The sequence below is a fragment of the Anopheles cruzii genome, chromosome 3, assembly GCF_943734635.1.
Source record: "Anopheles cruzii chromosome 3, idAnoCruzAS_RS32_06, whole genome shotgun sequence".
NCBI lineage: Eukaryota > Metazoa > Arthropoda > Insecta > Diptera > Culicidae > Anopheles > Anopheles cruzii.
The window spans coordinates 28,543,932-28,559,840 of record NC_069145.1 but is presented as its reverse complement, the minus strand read 5'-3'; the positions used below and the strand labels follow the sequence as shown (position 1 = coordinate 28,559,840).

At 45.0% G+C, this 15,909-nt stretch overlaps 3 protein-coding genes across 3 annotated transcripts; all 3 read right to left on the bottom strand.

The window, feature by feature from the left end:
• Nucleotides 1-32: 32 nt before the first annotated feature.
• Nucleotides 33-3,313, bottom strand: LOC128275756 (probable cytochrome P450 28a5). The gene is made up of 4 exons (XM_053014367.1): nt 3,117-3,313; nt 1,403-1,646; nt 1,196-1,303; nt 33-1,129 (listed from the first exon to the last, which is right to left on the bottom strand). The coding sequence occupies exons 1-4, from the start codon at nt 3,302-3,304 to the stop codon at nt 155-157; spliced, it is 1,515 nt and encodes a 504-aa protein (XP_052870327.1). The 5' UTR covers nt 3,305-3,313; the 3' UTR covers nt 33-154.
• Nucleotides 3,314-6,993: 3,680 nt separating this feature from the next.
• LOC128270166 (uncharacterized) lies at nt 6,994-11,190 on the bottom strand. The gene is made up of 8 exons (XM_053007572.1): nt 11,006-11,190; nt 10,688-10,934; nt 10,003-10,630; nt 9,513-9,939; nt 8,619-8,846; nt 8,307-8,553; nt 7,612-8,239; nt 6,994-7,533 (listed from the first exon to the last, which is right to left on the bottom strand). The coding sequence occupies exons 1-8, from the start codon at nt 11,188-11,190 to the stop codon at nt 7,094-7,096; spliced, it is 3,030 nt and encodes a 1,009-aa protein (XP_052863532.1). The 3' UTR covers nt 6,994-7,093.
• Nucleotides 11,191-12,009: 819 nt separating this feature from the next.
• Nucleotides 12,010-15,909, bottom strand: LOC128273910 (DNA repair protein complementing XP-C cells homolog). The gene is made up of 4 exons (XM_053011983.1): nt 15,695-15,909; nt 13,102-15,631; nt 12,401-13,034; nt 12,010-12,299 (listed from the first exon to the last, which is right to left on the bottom strand). The coding sequence occupies exons 1-4, from the start codon at nt 15,907-15,909 to the stop codon at nt 12,010-12,012; spliced, it is 3,669 nt and encodes a 1,222-aa protein (XP_052867943.1).

Here is a 15,909-nt window from a genome sequence, read left to right as displayed (position 1 = left end):
TTGTTGTTTTATACAAATATAAAAAATCGAAATACAGTAATAAAAAGCTTTTATTCGTCCAAATATTTATCCATTGGACGCTCTGAAAAGGGGCGCGGGACACTTAATTCCTCTAAAGGCGGCTATGAAGGCAACATTGTGGGGAACCAGTTTTCTAGGCGATGGGCTTGTAGTCCAGCCAAATTCCGCCTACCGGATAGAGTAGGAAATTCGTCGGGTCCATCTCGAACGGTTCTTGCGTTTTCCTGTTTACTGTCAGTTGAAACTTTTCAATAATCTCGACGATCGCCCGTTTCACCTGCGCTTGAGCAAACCTCATACCAAGGCACATCCGGGGACCAACACTGAACGGAAAGTAGACGCCACGCTCGCGGTACGCCTTGCTGCCTCCATTGGCCAGAGAAAACCGTTCCGGATTGTAGCGATGCGGGTCGTCGAAGTACTTCGGATCGAAGTTAATCGCATAGTATGGTATTGCAACCGTAGTCCCTTGTTCCACTGGAATCTTTTGACCGTTAGGTGCGATCAATACCGTATCCGCCGTGCACTGTTTTGACATGACTGCCACGATCGGGTGCATTCGCAGCGATTCGCAAAGTACCTGTTCCAGCAGGGGCATTTCCATCAAATTCTCGTAGGACATGCCTCCCTCTTTGTTTTGTTTCACCGAAATAATTTCCCTACGCAGGGCATCCTGCACGTCGCGGTTTGAGGCCAAATCGTAGAGGCAATAGGTTAACGCCAAACTAGACGTTTCGAATCCATCGGCAAAGAATGATACACCGTGTCCCGCCATGTCGATGTCTGTGATCTGCTTCCGGTCCTGCAGATGCAGCAGGTAGTCCAGATAGTCCGTGCGGTTGATTTTATTATCCCTCCGATAGCGAATCGCGTCCTGCATTATGCGGATAAAAAAGGCCTCGGTGTCCTTCGGTATGAAAGTGAACTTGTAGAACTTTTTTATGGATGGAATGAACGTCGTCGTCAGCAGTACCAGCTGAACAACGAAGCTGAAGTTCATTATGCGTCTTCCCATTTCACGGATTTCTGGCTTCTCCTTTTCGAAGGACTGCGCGTTGATAGCAAAAATGCAGCTTGCCACAACGTCAGTAGTGTACTTGGATGTTAGCTGAGAGTGAATTAAAATAAGAACGTCAGGGTACCTTTTCGCCCACACGACAAGCATCCATCTTACCTCCTTCGTGTCCAGCTTGGCTACTCCGGTAGTAGAATCGGTTTGAGCAACAACATACTTCGTCATGTTCTGGCAAACTTCATCCATGAGTTGCACGAGCGATTTAATCTGTCCAGAAAGAACAAAAAGTTTGATAATTAAACGTCGCTTTCCATATTATACACGTCTCATGCCGTTCCTTGTTTGATGATTTCATTATTGAATTACCCGATTGTTGGTGAAAGCTGGCGTAATTTCTGCGCGACGATTTTTCCACTTTTCGCCGCTTAAACTGAATGGGTTTCGTGCCAGTAGCGGATCAGATTTTTCGTCCACGGTGTCCGAAAACTCGTTTGCGCCGAAATTGTGAAAACTCTTGCTGAGCACCTCCTTGATCAGTTCTGGATCCTTTACTAGCAGCTGAGGAGTTCGAATGCTAAAGTAACCGACAACGGGTTCATTCTTGTAGTCGCTATCGGAAGAGAATGTGAGAACATTCCCAGTGAACAATTTTGAGTGCCCGACGCTCTTCTCACTATGGAGCATCGAAAGATTATCGAAAGATGATCGAAAGAAAATCGAAAGATTATCGAAAGACTAATGTAAATCGCCTATCTAAATCCCTTGTGAGATGGCCCAATCTTTCGATGGCAGAAAATAATCTTTCGATTTTTTTCTCGAGCGTGCCCCTTGTCGTCTCCCTCTCTCATATATGCCCTCTCCCTCTTTCTTTCTCTCGTATCCCCTGTCGGTTCCCGAAGTGAAAATGCTTCGTGTCGGTTTGGACATGCGCAGTGCCGTTTATTTCTCGCTTTTGTGTGTTCGCTTTTTCGTTCACTCTACCGTTCGCCGTCCTGCTTCAGTGCATTGATGTAAACGCCGTGGTGTAAACGCCTATGACGCTGTAAATGCCGGTGCCGCCGTAAATGCCGGTGCCGCCGTGTTAATTCCAGTCGATCGCTACTTAGTTTGACCAGCTTGAGGTAGAGATCTGAAACGAGCAGAGTGAAAACTTGTCAACATTATTTGAACACTACTGAACACTGTCCAATAAACTTACCTGTATTATTTCAATCAGGATCACACATGATGGAATGCACTTGAACTTGGTAGAAACTTGCAACTTGATCAAAGCACCTACACACACTATACAAAATAGACAGAGTTCGACTTTGCCGCGACTCGAAAATTCGGTTAAGTCCCCGACGGAATGCTTTATGCGACTGCCGGTGTGCTTCGCGAGCCGCTCGGGACTGTGTGTCGCTCTGTCCCTTTTTTCTATTCCTTTTCCTTTCTTTCATTCGTTCGTCTTCCACATGCTCGCGGTCGCTTCGCGTCTCGGCCCTTCCGCCCTTCCCTCTCCAGGTAATTTAAACCCACAAGCTCGCGCGTGAAACTCCCTCCTCTCTTGGTTCCCCCGTCTTTTCCGCCGCTGCCCACGAGCGGACCCTCATGAGCCGGCCTGCTCACTGCAGCGAGCGTCGCGCCCGCCCCCTCTCGTCTTTGCCGCAGGCAGAGGGGCGTTCGAGCTCACTCGTTTCAGCCTTCCTCGTCCCCTCCTCAGGCGGAGGGGTACCTCGGTCACTCAAAATTGTTCACTGGGTTGGTAACCTCCACATCACTGTAACATTTTATTAATTTATTTGGAGAAAAACGATTCATTTGATATTGCAAATTGAGCAATATCAGGAGCAGAAATATTTCGGCGACACTAAATTAATTGACGAGCCCGATGAAACGTAATCGATTAATTGGCAGAAACAGTTCAATGAAGAAAGATGTTAACTTTTTATATGGAATTTGGCATACAAAACAGCAGAAAGCACTACACTAAACACATTTAAAAAAAACACCATCCTCCGACACCAATCATTGCCATCTGCTTTCTTGCACTGACAAAACATTTCCTCAACTGGCCACATCAACATCAGAAATCACTTACTTGTACAACTGTTCGTAGTTATAGACCATGTTGCGCTTTCGGGTGAGCAGATACGGAAGGTTGCCGAAAAGCAGCTTCGGTTTTGGTCCTTTCACTCCACGTTTCTCCCAGTAGTTGAATTCCCAGGCTAGAAACAGGTACAACCCTCCCAGCAACCCGGCAACGGCACCGAGCACAGTGAGAATCATCGTTTGCTGTCTCTGTGCAGAACGATCGCTAAATTTGAACTGACCGGTGTCTCAAACATGGGCTGCCCAGCTAGGCTGCGCGTCCCGGCAATGGCTGGAAGCGCAATCAGTGATAGCAGACCTTGTAACGAACAGATACTTATACCGGACCTTGCGGACGTGGACTTAGCGAATCGAACCATCTAGCATACATCTGGAGTAGTGGTCATGCGGAGTGAAATTCATCCCGTCCAAAATGATGCAAATGATGTCTACATGGTCCTACAATGTTGTGCTGTGTGCTTAAAAATAAACGTGATTGCCTACGACGCACCGGTTAATCTGTTCCAGTGCGATAGAAGTAACCTCGAACTATGCCAGTGTATTAATTTGAAAATCAATTTTTATGGTATAGTGAAAGTTCTTCGACACGTCCCGTTCTTCCAGATGAACTTTTCGCCATTCAACATCACGATCTCTGACTGGTCGTTTTGTTTATTTTATATTTTGGATTTATTCAAGCATCACAGGTCACATATGAACGCAAGGTTATTTTATTTTAAGTAATTTGACTTAGATTTGCATTTTGTAAAATAATGGCGGATGATATAAGGGGATATGGTTGAATAGTTGGATTGCAATTCAATATTGAAATAAAATATTTTTGTGGGACTGCCACAGGTGTATTTCAAACGATTAAACCGGTTGGTTGGTTAGCGCTATACTAACTGCAATGTGGCAAATCTATGGCCGTATTTAGAGTAAATCATTTGATTCTAAAGTACGTGTTCTGAACAAAAATTGGTAAATGGAGCAAAACTGGTAAATGGAGTCGGCAAAAATTTCTTAATGATAGAATTTCATATTCTTGCATTCTTTTCTGCTAAATCATTGTCGGTAGGGATTCGGCTCCATGGTTGCCACAATAAATGCAGCATCATCGTCGGCACAGTGGGCATCATTCCAATATTCCAATTGAGTTCAATTGAAGCGACATCGAGGACCGCTGATGTTACGTTTCAGCGGTTCTTTTTCGGTTGTGCATATTCAAACACGTAAGGACATGTTACGCGAACAAACTGAACATTAAAGTAAGGTTAACGAAAGATAGAGTAACATTTGCTTGTGTCTGTGAAAGTCATCAGGATCGCAGGTTCTACACTTAGTCTGAAAACCTTTGATTTGAATTGATGAACTCCCCAATGCATAGGCTCAGTTTGCTTCCTTACTCCAATTTCATTAACGCATTTCCCCTCAACGTTTCCCCTCAAACAACATTCTCATCTACTAATTAATACTCAACAATAGACATCTCATTATGTTCATTTTTTTATTGATTGCCCTTTGACACGTGCCTTATATAGAAATGAGCACGGATTTGAATAACACCATTCACAATCAATCATCAACCGACTGTATCTTATCTATTATTTTCCTACTTTTCCTTCACACTTCACCTGTTCGTGGTATTGGCTTATAATCTAGCCAAAACCCGTTGAGCGGACACAAAATAAAGGGTTTGGGATCCAGCTTCAATGGTTGCTGCGTTTCAGCGTTGATGGAAAGCTCGTATCTGGTTATGAGATCGAAGAGCCCCCGTTTAACTTGCATCAGGGCAAAGCGCATACCTAAACACTGACGTGGCCCCTCACTAAAGGACAAGAAGGAGCCTTTGTCACGGTACACCTTGGAACTACCAGTTTCCGGAGCGAAACGGTCAGGAGAGAAGCACTCTGGGCCATCGAATTATTCCGGATCGCGATGTATAAATCAGAGCCTCATTCATGTTAATTGACAAAGCCTTACTCAACTTTGAATACCTGATCGAGGTAAGGCAGTTACAGTAACGTATCATATTCGATGGAACCATTATCTTTACTGGCCTGCAACAGTTGTTGCAACTTAAACGAGAGCTAGTAAATGATGTAAATGGTGATCTCCGCCCGCTTCTGTTTCCTTTCTTCGCCTTTCAACACAAAAGGATTGCGACCAAAAATAGGATCTGTTTCGTTATTGAATGAATCAGCAAACTCGTTATCGCCAAAGTTTCTAAAATTCTTCGTCAGTACATCCTTAATAAGCGACGGCTGCAGAACTAAAATCGTTGGCTTAAGAGCACTAAACACACCGACAAAGTTTTCTCGGGAACGATAATGGCTAGAATCAGATGTTACAGGGGTCAGTATCTTCGAACGGGATGTCGTAGACCAGTTAGTGCAATGACTTACTCGTAAATTTTCTGGAACTCCTCAACAAATGGACGATGGCGTAGAATAAAACTGGGAAAGTTACCAAATAGCAGCATTGGCGGCGGACCGGGAACACCCCTTTTCGCCCAATACCTGTGGTACCATGTTAAGTAAACGTAAATAAACGTGAGCGCCGTCGCAACAAGCGTAATCGTGAGGATGATTTCAAGCGGTTTACGCTGCAACTAGCCTGAATCAACGGAGATGTGTGACCGTACTACACATGTTTCTATGATTTTGGCATCTGCTTAACCTCAACAAACGAGATCAACCTGCCACTGCGTTGGTGTTTCATTTGGGCGTAGACGCACCAGTTAATTTGTAATTTTCGGCGCGAAAGCAATGCGCTATGCATTGTGAAACACTGTTCCCTTCTTTAACAAGAATATTTCTTTGCATTTGATAGGCATATAATAATTAATGCCTCCCTATTTTGTGCATTTAATACAATCTTCAATCAAATTCAATCAATTCAAATCTAAACATCATTTTGAATATACATTTTATATTCGATCCGAGTAAACAAACATGTTATTTCATGTTTCTATGGAGCACTACCCACACATAGAGAATGTGCCAGATTTCGGCATAGTCCAGAATGATGAATCGCATACTTTGGTTTCTTATCTATGGCCACTGTGCTGCTCTATATATAGAAGTTTAGCGTATCTGAATCGGAGCTCAAAGCCGACATTTTTACTGGAAATGACTTGATTTCCGCCTAAAGGAGAAAATTGAGAATAGAAAAACAGAACTGTGCACAACGTGATCTAAATATTGCACATTTTGGTTAGACTGAATTAGTGCACCGATTCTACAATGCACACACAATGATATAACTCTGTTGAAGAAGTTTTGTTTAATCTCGTGATGGCTCATTATTGTTGTTGCTTCTTTTTGAACCGGCACCGTCTCGCGATGCCGGTCACGTTCAAGGTCGTATTCATATGGCGTAATCGTGGTATTTCGAACCAATGCTGTTGGCAAACATTAATGACGCGCTCAAGAGCTAGGAGAGATACGTTGTAGGTCTTTCGAGGCTAAAATATTTTTCCAAAGATAAGTTCTTTTTCGTCTGTACCCTTTTTAACACATCATGTGATAATTTTCTTTTTTTCTGAAAAATTTACAAATTGAAAAACCTTTACGAGTTCGGTGTTAACTGAGATGTGGTGCAGTCGAAAATGTTGCCCCATCATCGTTCATAGCATACACGGTTCATGCGGCCACTTGAATTGAGTTTAATTGGCCAGCTTGTTTTGTAATGTATTGTAGGTGACTCCCGTCCAGTACTTCCTTTTGGTAAAAACATATGACTACCAATGCAGTTAAAGTGATGGCTCTGGGTGTCATTATGTTGATTCTCAAAGATAAAGCCATTACCCAACGAAGCTCTTTAAACCATTATGTTATATTTATTCCATGATAGAGGTAACTGATACGTGTATAAGTTTCGGATGTTTGTCAGCTGTCCATAACAGCTTTTGCAAACGATGATTTACTGACTTACTGACTGACTGTCTCTTATCGTTTACCATTAACAGTTATCAGTAAACCTAATCTATGCTGTGACAGGTTTGTAATCTAGCCAACATCCATTCAACGGAGCCGTGATGAACGCTTTCGGGTCTAGTTTTAATGGTTGCAGTGTCTTCGAGTTGACAGAAAGCTTATACCGCGTTACGACTTCGAACAGCCCCCGTTTAACCTGCATTAGGGCAAACCGCATGCCTAGGCACTGGCGGGGCCCATCACCGAATGGTAGGTAGCATCCTTTGTCACGGTATAATTTGGTACCACCGGCTTCGGGTGCGAAGCGGTCCGGGTTGAAGCACTCGGGATCATTGTAGTACTCCGGATCGCGTTGTAGACACCAAACAGGAATCATTACGGGCATTCCCCGCTCGATTGATACCGTTTTGCCATGGAACAGTTCCAACTCGGTTGGAACTGTACACACTTTGGAAAGAAATGCCGCTGGAGGCCAGAGGCGAAGTGATTCTACAAACGGTATGGTATGATTAACATTAATTCTTGTGTTCTTTTCATTCAAACGTATTCGGCGAACACACAACTTACCACTCAGTACTTGATCGAGGTAAGGGAGCTCTAGCAACGTATCGTATTCGATGGAACCATCATCGTTACGGGCCTGCAACAGTTCACTACGGAGTTTCTCCTGCACTGCTTGGTTCCGGGCTACTTCGTAAAGTGCAAAGCTCATCGCCAGGCTGGATGTTTCGAAGCCATCGATGAAAAATGTCACTCCATGGGCCGCCATATCTAACGAACTTATTTGCTTTTTGGCTTTCAAATTGATTAAGTGTTCGAGGTAATCGGACCGCTTCACGTGGTTCTTCTCGCGATACTCAACCGCATCTTCCATCAGCTTGGTGAAGAATTGCTCTACCGGTTTTGGCACGAAAGCGATTGGAATGAGTTTTTTAAGTGCGGGCACAATTCCGATCAGCAAGAATATCAGTACGACTCTGAAGCTAGGGTCGGTCAGCTTCCGGCCCATCTCCCGAATTTCGGCCTTTTCCTTAGTGAAAGACTGAGCATCTGCCGCGAATATGCAGCTCGACACGACGTCCGTGGTGAATTTGGCGCACATTTCGCGGGTCTCGATGGGTTGATTAGTGTTGCCATCGATGTACTGCTTCATGCGCTGGGACACATCCTCCACGAAAGGAAAAAGGGCTTTCATCTAACATAGATGTAGAGGATTGTGTAAAAGACAAATCCAATACGGTTAGTGCTAAGCTAAGACATACCCGCGAAGTGGTGAATGCTGGGGTGACTTCCGCACGTTTCTCTTTCCATTCTTCACCCTTCAGCATGAAAGGATTACGACCAAAGATGGGATCACTCTCCTTGTTGATTGAGTCAGCAAACTCATTGTCTTGAAAATTCTTAAAGTTCTTTATCAGCACATCTTTGACGAATGTAGCGTTTTGCAACAGCACTGCCGGCTGCCGACCATTGAACACTCCGGCGAAATTAGCACGAGCGCGGTATTTACTGGAATTCGGTATCGTAGGATAGTAGTACCGATGGTAAAGATGCTGGTGACGTCCATTACTTACTCGTAAATTTCTTGAAACTCCTCGGTGAATGGTCGATTGCGTAGGATAAAACTGGGAAAGTTACCTAACAGCAGCATTGGCGTCGGTCCGGGAACACCCCTTTTCGTCCAATAGCTGTGGTACCATGTTAAGTAAACGTAAATAAACGTAAGCGCTGTCGCGAGCAAGGTTATCGTGAGGAACATCGTGGACGGTTGTCCAAAAACTGTGGTCCGTTTCAATGAAGATCTGGACGCGTACTACGCGGTTCTATGCTGGCTATGTGCCGAGGTCGTCTAAATATCGCTCTGTTCGTTCGTTCGTGCGATGGTGAGCGTAATCTCAGTTCCAGTTAGGTTCCAAATGACCGTCGCATAAATTCGATGAATTTTTTATTCGCGGGTTGGTGATTGATCAGATTTGTCGGTGTGTGTATGTGTGTTTTGTGGTTTCAACAACACATCAAGGGTACATTTGGTCCAGCATTACCTCACCTCGCCCAACCGAGTTCTTGGCGCTTACAAATATGGCTATCTTTCGTTGTTTTATCACTTGCAGGTCTTATCATCGTCGATCGTTATTCAGAAGCCTTGGTGTGTTTATGCGTTCTACTATTATATCGTGCCCTACCAATATGGCTATCTGCATTTCGGCATGTTTCTGGCTCTTGTGAATCAAAGTCAAGTAAGATTGGTATAAAAAAACTGTATTTGTTTTATTTTAATTACAAACGTCACGGATTAAAACCACTAAGGTGTGAGCATCGGCAATAAATATATTTGCCGGAACCCAATGCAAAGCCGATTTCAATTGATCTGTTTTGTGACTTTTTATTCGACATGAGACATTTACAAAAATACGAAAGAATACAAGATTACATACTACCTTGCAACTATTTTTTTACGAATATCTTACGATACGTACGGTTTATAATCTAGCCACAAGCCATCCTTTGGGCACACAATAAATGTTTTTGGATCTAATTTAATAGGTTTCGGTTTAACGGAAACCTCAAACTTGGTTATAACTTCAAACAATCCGCGTTTCACTTGCATTAGGGCAAAGCGCATACCTAAACACTGACGTGGGCCCTCGCCGAAAGGCAACAAACATGCTTTGTCGCGATAAAGCGCAGTACCAAGGGCCTCCGGGGCGAAGCGATCTGGATTAAAATGTTGTGGATCGTCAAAGTATTCGGGATCGCGATGTATACACCAGAGCGGGATCATTACGGGAATTCCCTGCTCGATCGTTACAGTTTTACCACGGTACAGCTCAATTTCCGTTGGTACGGTGCATACCTTCGAAAGGAAAGCCAATGGAGGCCAAAGACGTAAGGACTCTGCAATTTAGACAATAGTTTGCGTTAATCTGTGATGTCGCAACCGTTCTAGGTGTAGATTACCGTTCAGTACGCCATCGAGATAAGGCAATTCCAATAGTGTCTCGTAGTCGATGGAACCGTCTACTTTACGAGCCGCCAGTAATTCGTTTCGTAATTTTGTCTGTGAGCCTGGATTGCGAGCTAATTCATATAAAGCGAAGCTCATGCTCAAACTGGATGTTTCGAAGCCATCGATGAAAAACGTTACTCCATGGGCGGTCATGTCCAGTATGCTTAACTGCTTTTTGGCCTTCAAATTGACCAGATGCTCTAGATAGTCCGACCGCTTTATATTATTCTTTTCTCGGTACTCTACGGCATCCTTCATCAGCTTCATGAAGAACTGCTCGACCGATTTCGGGACGAATGCCACCGGAATACTCTTTTTGAGTGCAGGCACAATACCCATCAGTATGAACATGAGTATGATTTTGAAGTTGGGTTCCAACAGTTTTCGACCCATCTCCCGAATTTCCGCCTTTTCCATCGTGAAAGACTGTGCGTCTGCCGCAAAAATGCAGCTGGCCACAACGTCCGTCGTAAATTTGGCGCACATTTCGCGGGTCTCGATGGGTTGTTTCGTGTTGCGATCGATGTACTGTTTCATACGCTGGGACACATCCTCTACGAGGGGGAAAAGCGCCTTCATCTGGGGAAGATATAAACGAAATAGTCAAAGCAACAATCCCTGTATGTTGCAACTTACACGGGAGCTAGTAAATGCTGGGGTGATCTCCGCTCGCTTCTGTTTCCATTCTTCGCCTTTCAACACAAAAGGATTGCGACCAAAAATAGGATCTGTTTCCTTATTGAACGAATCAGCGACCTCGTTATCTTGGAAGTTCTTAAAATTTTTAATCAGCACATCTTTGATAATAGAAGGATTCTGCAAGACTATTGCCGGTTGTCGGCCGTTGAAAACTCCGACAAAGTTACCACGGGAACGATATTTGCTAGAATTAGATTTTACAGGGGTCAATAACTGTTGACCGAATGTCGCAGACCTACGAGGCCAAAAACTAACTCGTAAATTTTCTGGAACTCTTCAACAAATGGACGATGGCGTAGGAAAAAACTGGGAAAGTTTCCAAATAACAGCATTGGGGCCGGCCCGGGAACACTTCTTTTCGTCCAATAGCTACTGTACCATGATAGATAAAAATAAATAAACGTTAAGGCTGTTACGAGAAGCGTAATCGTGAGGAACATCGCGAACAGCTCCGTGGATTCCAGTCTGTCTCGAACGAGGCCAGAGATCGTACTGAATGCTGTTATGTTTTCATTGCTTCTACGCGGAATGTTGCTACAATGGCAGATGAAATTCATCTCATCTAACAATTGCACACAAAACATACGATGGTAGTGGGATGGTGTCCAGCGGCGCACGTGGCAGATTATTTGTGTCTGATTTGATGGAGCAGTCCTCTGATGGAGCGGTACCAATAAGGCTATCTTTAATGCCTTCTGTTGGATTTCGGAAAAAAAAAGATTTTTCGTTTGCTTATCAGTGACCATGGTTCAGTAAAGAACCAACATTGTGTATTCTTTTTGTGGTCAAATAAGGCTATCTCCAAGTCGGTACGTGTGTAGCGGACATGAATTGAGCCATGAACGTCTAGAAGAATTTCATTTATTACAATGAGTAAGAGATGTAAGATAATTTTTTTTTAAACATGCTGAAACCATTAAAAATCCACGATAACAATGTATGGTTTTGAAGAAGTCAAAAAGTAATGAAGTTAAATATTAAAACTTTAAAAGTTTATTTGACTGCAATATTAGTAGTAAAAATTTCCAACACCTGAAACTGTAAAACATTTAAATTTGTACTCTACACACTTGTATGAATATAACTTCTCTCTGTCTCTGTCTCCTTCTCTCGGTAAACTTTCTCTCTGTCTCTTCCCCCCTCCCTCATTCTCTATCCCTCTCTCTATCTTTCTCTCTTCCTCTCTCTCTCTCTCTCTCTTTCTTTCTCTTTCCGTTTTCCTTTTTCCAAAGATACAAACATTTTAAATGCCTGTCTTTCTATGCAATGTTATCAAAATTGTACTTGTTCTGAAGCTTCCGGCGCAGCAGGAGCCCCTTAATCAACCGCTTCCAGTTGCCGTATATCCGTTTTTCTTTCTTTTCCTGTTCGCGCCGCTCCTCTTCCTCCATCTCTTTGTACCACTCTTCGACCACTTTTTCGGCAAACTCCTCGCAGACTACGAACCCATCGTACACAGGCACCATGCGCATCTTTGCCATTTCGAATCCGGTTATTGCTGTAGCGCAGTCAATCCGGAGGCGTTTGCAAACTCGATTCAATCCGGGTACTAATGTTTTACAAAGATGGTAAGAGACAAAGAGAAAAGGAAGATGGTTTTTTTCATGACATTACATCACTTTACATCGGTCAGTAAAGCCATATACTTACACTTGAGGTGCACGGTGCGCTTCGGTAGCATTTTCTCCGTAAACAGTTCCACGTTGCCATACACGTTCCGTGGCACGATACCGTTCTCCGCCGTCGGGGGGTCGTACTCGTCCGTCTGCCATAGGCCGAAAAGGTCGCACGGTTGATCCTTCAGCCAGGTGTTGGTCGGTCGGTCGTACTTCCAGCACTTCACCACTTTGTACGCCGTCTCGAAGGCGCAAACGACGCGCCCTTGCTTGTACCACTTTTCTCGTGTCTGAAGCGTATGCACGCACTCACGCGGATAGATGGCCTCGCCACGGATGAAGCCCAACGTTGGCGGTTCCGGTGGATGGATGGCTTCAAATTTGAGCAGATGACGTCGCAGAGCGTACAGAGGGTGGTTTTTCAGCTCACCGATAGTCTTTGGCAATGGCTTATTTGCATCGAATTTGTTTAGCTCGACGTCCTCAAGCTGATCCCGGTCGGTTTTGGGACCAATTAACGATGCGAGGGCACGATCGAGCCAACTCTGCTCAACACGCAGCATCCGACAGGCAGTGTTCCACTTTTGAACGTACCGAGCGGTCACATCCTTTACGTGGCCCTCGTTGTTCCAGGCGAATACGTACGAAATCGGGTTAGGTGCGTTTCGCTGGAATGGAATGGTCGGAAACAATAATTTTTGTTGATGAATCTTCGTTTATCTTTGTTTTGCTTACCACAATATAATCGATGCAATCTATCTTTCCGCTTCCAATGTCGTAGGTGATCCATCGTTTGGAATGTTCACAATAAAACTCAATCCAAAGGTCCAGCTTGTTGCTATTTGGTCCCCCTTGTTCCCCCTTGCCGATGGGCGATCTCTTAGCTTTCGCTGCGGTGGCAGATTGTCTTTTCGGTTTACGATTTGATGATGCCTTTGCTACATCGAAATCGCTATCAACATCCGAGTTGGGTGCAGGAAAGTTGATTTTCTTTCGGGCTCCTGTTTGTGGAGTTGTGGCTCTTCGAGATTTCTTGATCGAAAAGTTTGTTCGCTTTGACTGGCCTGTGTTCGCTATGTTTTCTACGACAACTGCCGGAATTTTTCCATTATTGTTATCGTCTTTTTGATCCTTGGCCTGCCCCTTTTTGGATTTGAGTGATACTTTTACCGTGGCCGTGGGTTTCTTGCGGCTTTTTTGCTGCTCTTTTCGAGCGGGTAATTCAAAAGCTTCATCATCATCAGATGGTGGCTCACGGCGACGTGTGATTCTTCTCTTAACCGGTGGTTCCTTGTTGGCCGTGCCATCATCCGTGTTTTGCGAATGCTGCTGACTGCTGGATCGAGTTATTCGTTTTGCTGCACCCGTCTGGGTTTGCTCGGTTTCAACTGTTTCTTTTGGAAAAAGTGTTTTTTTTCGTGCTGCAGTCGTTACTTGCGACGTAGAAATGCTTTTTGCGTCCAGAATGACTTTCGTTGTGTTGGATTGTCGCTTCGCGAATGGGGATGTTCCGGGAGATGCTGCTTCCGTTGCAGACTTAGCGCGTGTCGAGCGCCGTAAAGATTTAATCGGACCCGTTCCGCACTGTATATCATCCCCGCCGTCAAGCTGTGGTATGTTGAGAGTTGCTAGTGCCTTTCTGGTGATTCGCTTCTGAGGAGGGGACATTTCTACAGTTCTCTTAGCATTACGGGGCGACCGTCTCGGTACTGCCGAGTTTTCCTTTGTCGTTCTAATTGAACCATCTTCTTCTTTAAGATCGTCTATTCGGCTATTTTTATCTGCTTTATTTGGTGGTACTCTTGGTGAAGTCGATTTAACCGTCGAACCGATCTCCGTTTTAACTTGCTCCTTTTCGCTACCAGCCGATAGGCGTTTTTCAAACTTTTCTTTTATCTGCCGCTCGGATATGGGACAAAGATCGCTCATCGCTGGCCTCTTTGACGGTACAGTGGCGCAAAGTACGAGACGGGCTTGTGCCCCGGCTAGGCGTAGATATGTGAGAAACAGTAGCATAAAGTCCCGACGACACTGTACCTTTCGCGTGTAAATCGCGAGTGACAGCGCGAAACGCGTGTCACATCCCGTCGACGGTCCGACCATATCGTAAGATTGTAAGGTGAATTCGTCACAAAACCGGTCGGCCAATTTCGCTACTCTCATTGTGTTCCATTTTCCTTTTATCGAACAGTCTGTTTCATTCATTGTTGATAACAATAGACCCCGGACACGGGCACTGCCAGCGGTACGGTTCAACCGTTGCCCAATAGCGATGGCCAACAGCACGCTAACCTTGTGATAGTTCAATTGATTCGCTCGCTTCACCTTATTAATTTGTCGCCTAATGTACAGTTCCATTTCAAGCTCTTCCCTACGTTTTCTCCTGCTTTGAGCATTATCAAGCTCGATCGTAACCTGCCAACCGCCTTCTTCGTTCTTCGTTTCAGCTTTCTGCCCATCTGCGGCTTCCCCAGTTTCCACCTCTTCCCACTCGGAGTCTGTGCTAGCGCCGGATTGTGTTACCTTTGCCGGCAAGATACCGCCAGTCACCTCACCTTGGGCCAGTAGGTTCGAAACGCTCTCTTGGTGCCGCTCAGAAGTCGATGTAAGCTCATCCGTCATCTGCTGTTTCTCCGATGCTTCCCTCTGTTGGTAGTTTATCAGCAACCTTTTCGCCTCTTCCACCTTCGCCGTAAATTGATCGAGATTGTTAAAATTCATAAATTCACACGACTGCTGGTTGATGTGGCTGATCAGCTTATCAGCGGCCTGCTTCGGAATCGAGGCTGGCAATGGACCCTCACCGATTTCTTCATCCTCACCCTCGGAACTATCGGACAGTCGCATGCCGGCATTCACATCGAAATACGGTGCCGTGGCAGTGGCTGTGGCTGTGGCTGCGGCCGCAGCCTCGCCGCTGCCACTCGCTTGTTTGGATTCTTTTTTGTTGAAGAAATTGGATCGCAAGTCCAGCTTTTCCGGATCGGCCAGATGATCGTCGCCACTGCTGCAGGAATCGTAATCGTCTTCGGCGCCGACAGATTTTTTCTCGCCGCCGCCAATCGTGGGTTTCCGTTTGAACTGACATTTCTGTAAAATATCCATCACGCTGCTGTTGAGAGGAGCCTTGGCGGGGTGCAACTCTTTGAGCAGATCGTTTTTGTACTGCTGATAGAGACGATCGCGCAAACCGGGTGAGAGACGTTTCTTTTTTCCGGCTTGTCCGCTGGTTTGTCGTGCTGCTGACGATGATGAAGGAGTGGGTCTGAAAAAGGACATTACGACACCTAGGTTAAGCACGATCGCTTCCCTCGGTTCCAAAACACACCTTTTTCGGGACGACGACTTCTTTTTATCCTGCTTTTTTGAACCCACTTCGAAGTCCTCCAGATCGGAATCATCCTCCGAGCTGGTGGCGGTGATGGCACGCTTCGTACCCTGCTTTTGGGACGACTTCTTCGAAGGTAACCATTCGTCTTCGCTGGCCGAAAAGTCGACCTCTTCCTCCTCGCTCTGGGTTACATCTTTTTCCTCATCACTCAT

Bases quoted from the DNA above. Each gene is read 5' to 3' on its own strand.
- LOC128275756 (XM_053014367.1), bottom strand. From the start codon at position 3,304: ATGATTCTCACTGTGCTCGGTGCCGTTGCCGGGTTGCTGGGAGGGTTG. The intron at 1,304-1,402 runs GTAATTCAATAA...CTTTCTGGACAG, and splicing joins CAGCTTTCACCAACAATCGG to ATTAAATCGCTCGTGCAACT. The intron at 1,130-1,195 runs GTAAGATGGATG...ATTCACTCTCAG, and splicing joins CCAAGCTGGACACGAAGGAG to CTAACATCCAAGTACACTAC.
- LOC128270166 (XM_053007572.1), bottom strand. From the start codon at position 11,190: ATGTTCCTCACGATTACGCTTCTCGTAACAGCCTTAACGTTTATTTAT. The intron at 9,940-10,002 runs GTAATCTACACC...TCTAAATTGCAG, and splicing joins TCTCGATGGCGTACTGAACG to AGTCCTTACGTCTTTGGCCT. The intron at 8,847-9,512 runs GTAAGATATTCG...GTACGCGTCCAG, and splicing joins GATTATAAACCGTACGTATC to ATCTTCATTGAAACGGACCA.
- LOC128273910 (XM_053011983.1), bottom strand. From the start codon at position 15,909: ATGAGTGATGAGGAAAAAGATGTAACCCAGAGCGAGGAGGAAGAGGTC. The intron at 13,035-13,101 runs GTAAGCAAAACA...ATTCCATTCCAG, and splicing joins ATTGCATCGATTATATTGTG to CGAAACGCACCTAACCCGAT. The intron at 12,300-12,400 runs GTAAGTATATGG...GTAAAACATTAG, and splicing joins GCGCACCGTGCACCTCAAGT to TACCCGGATTGAATCGAGTT.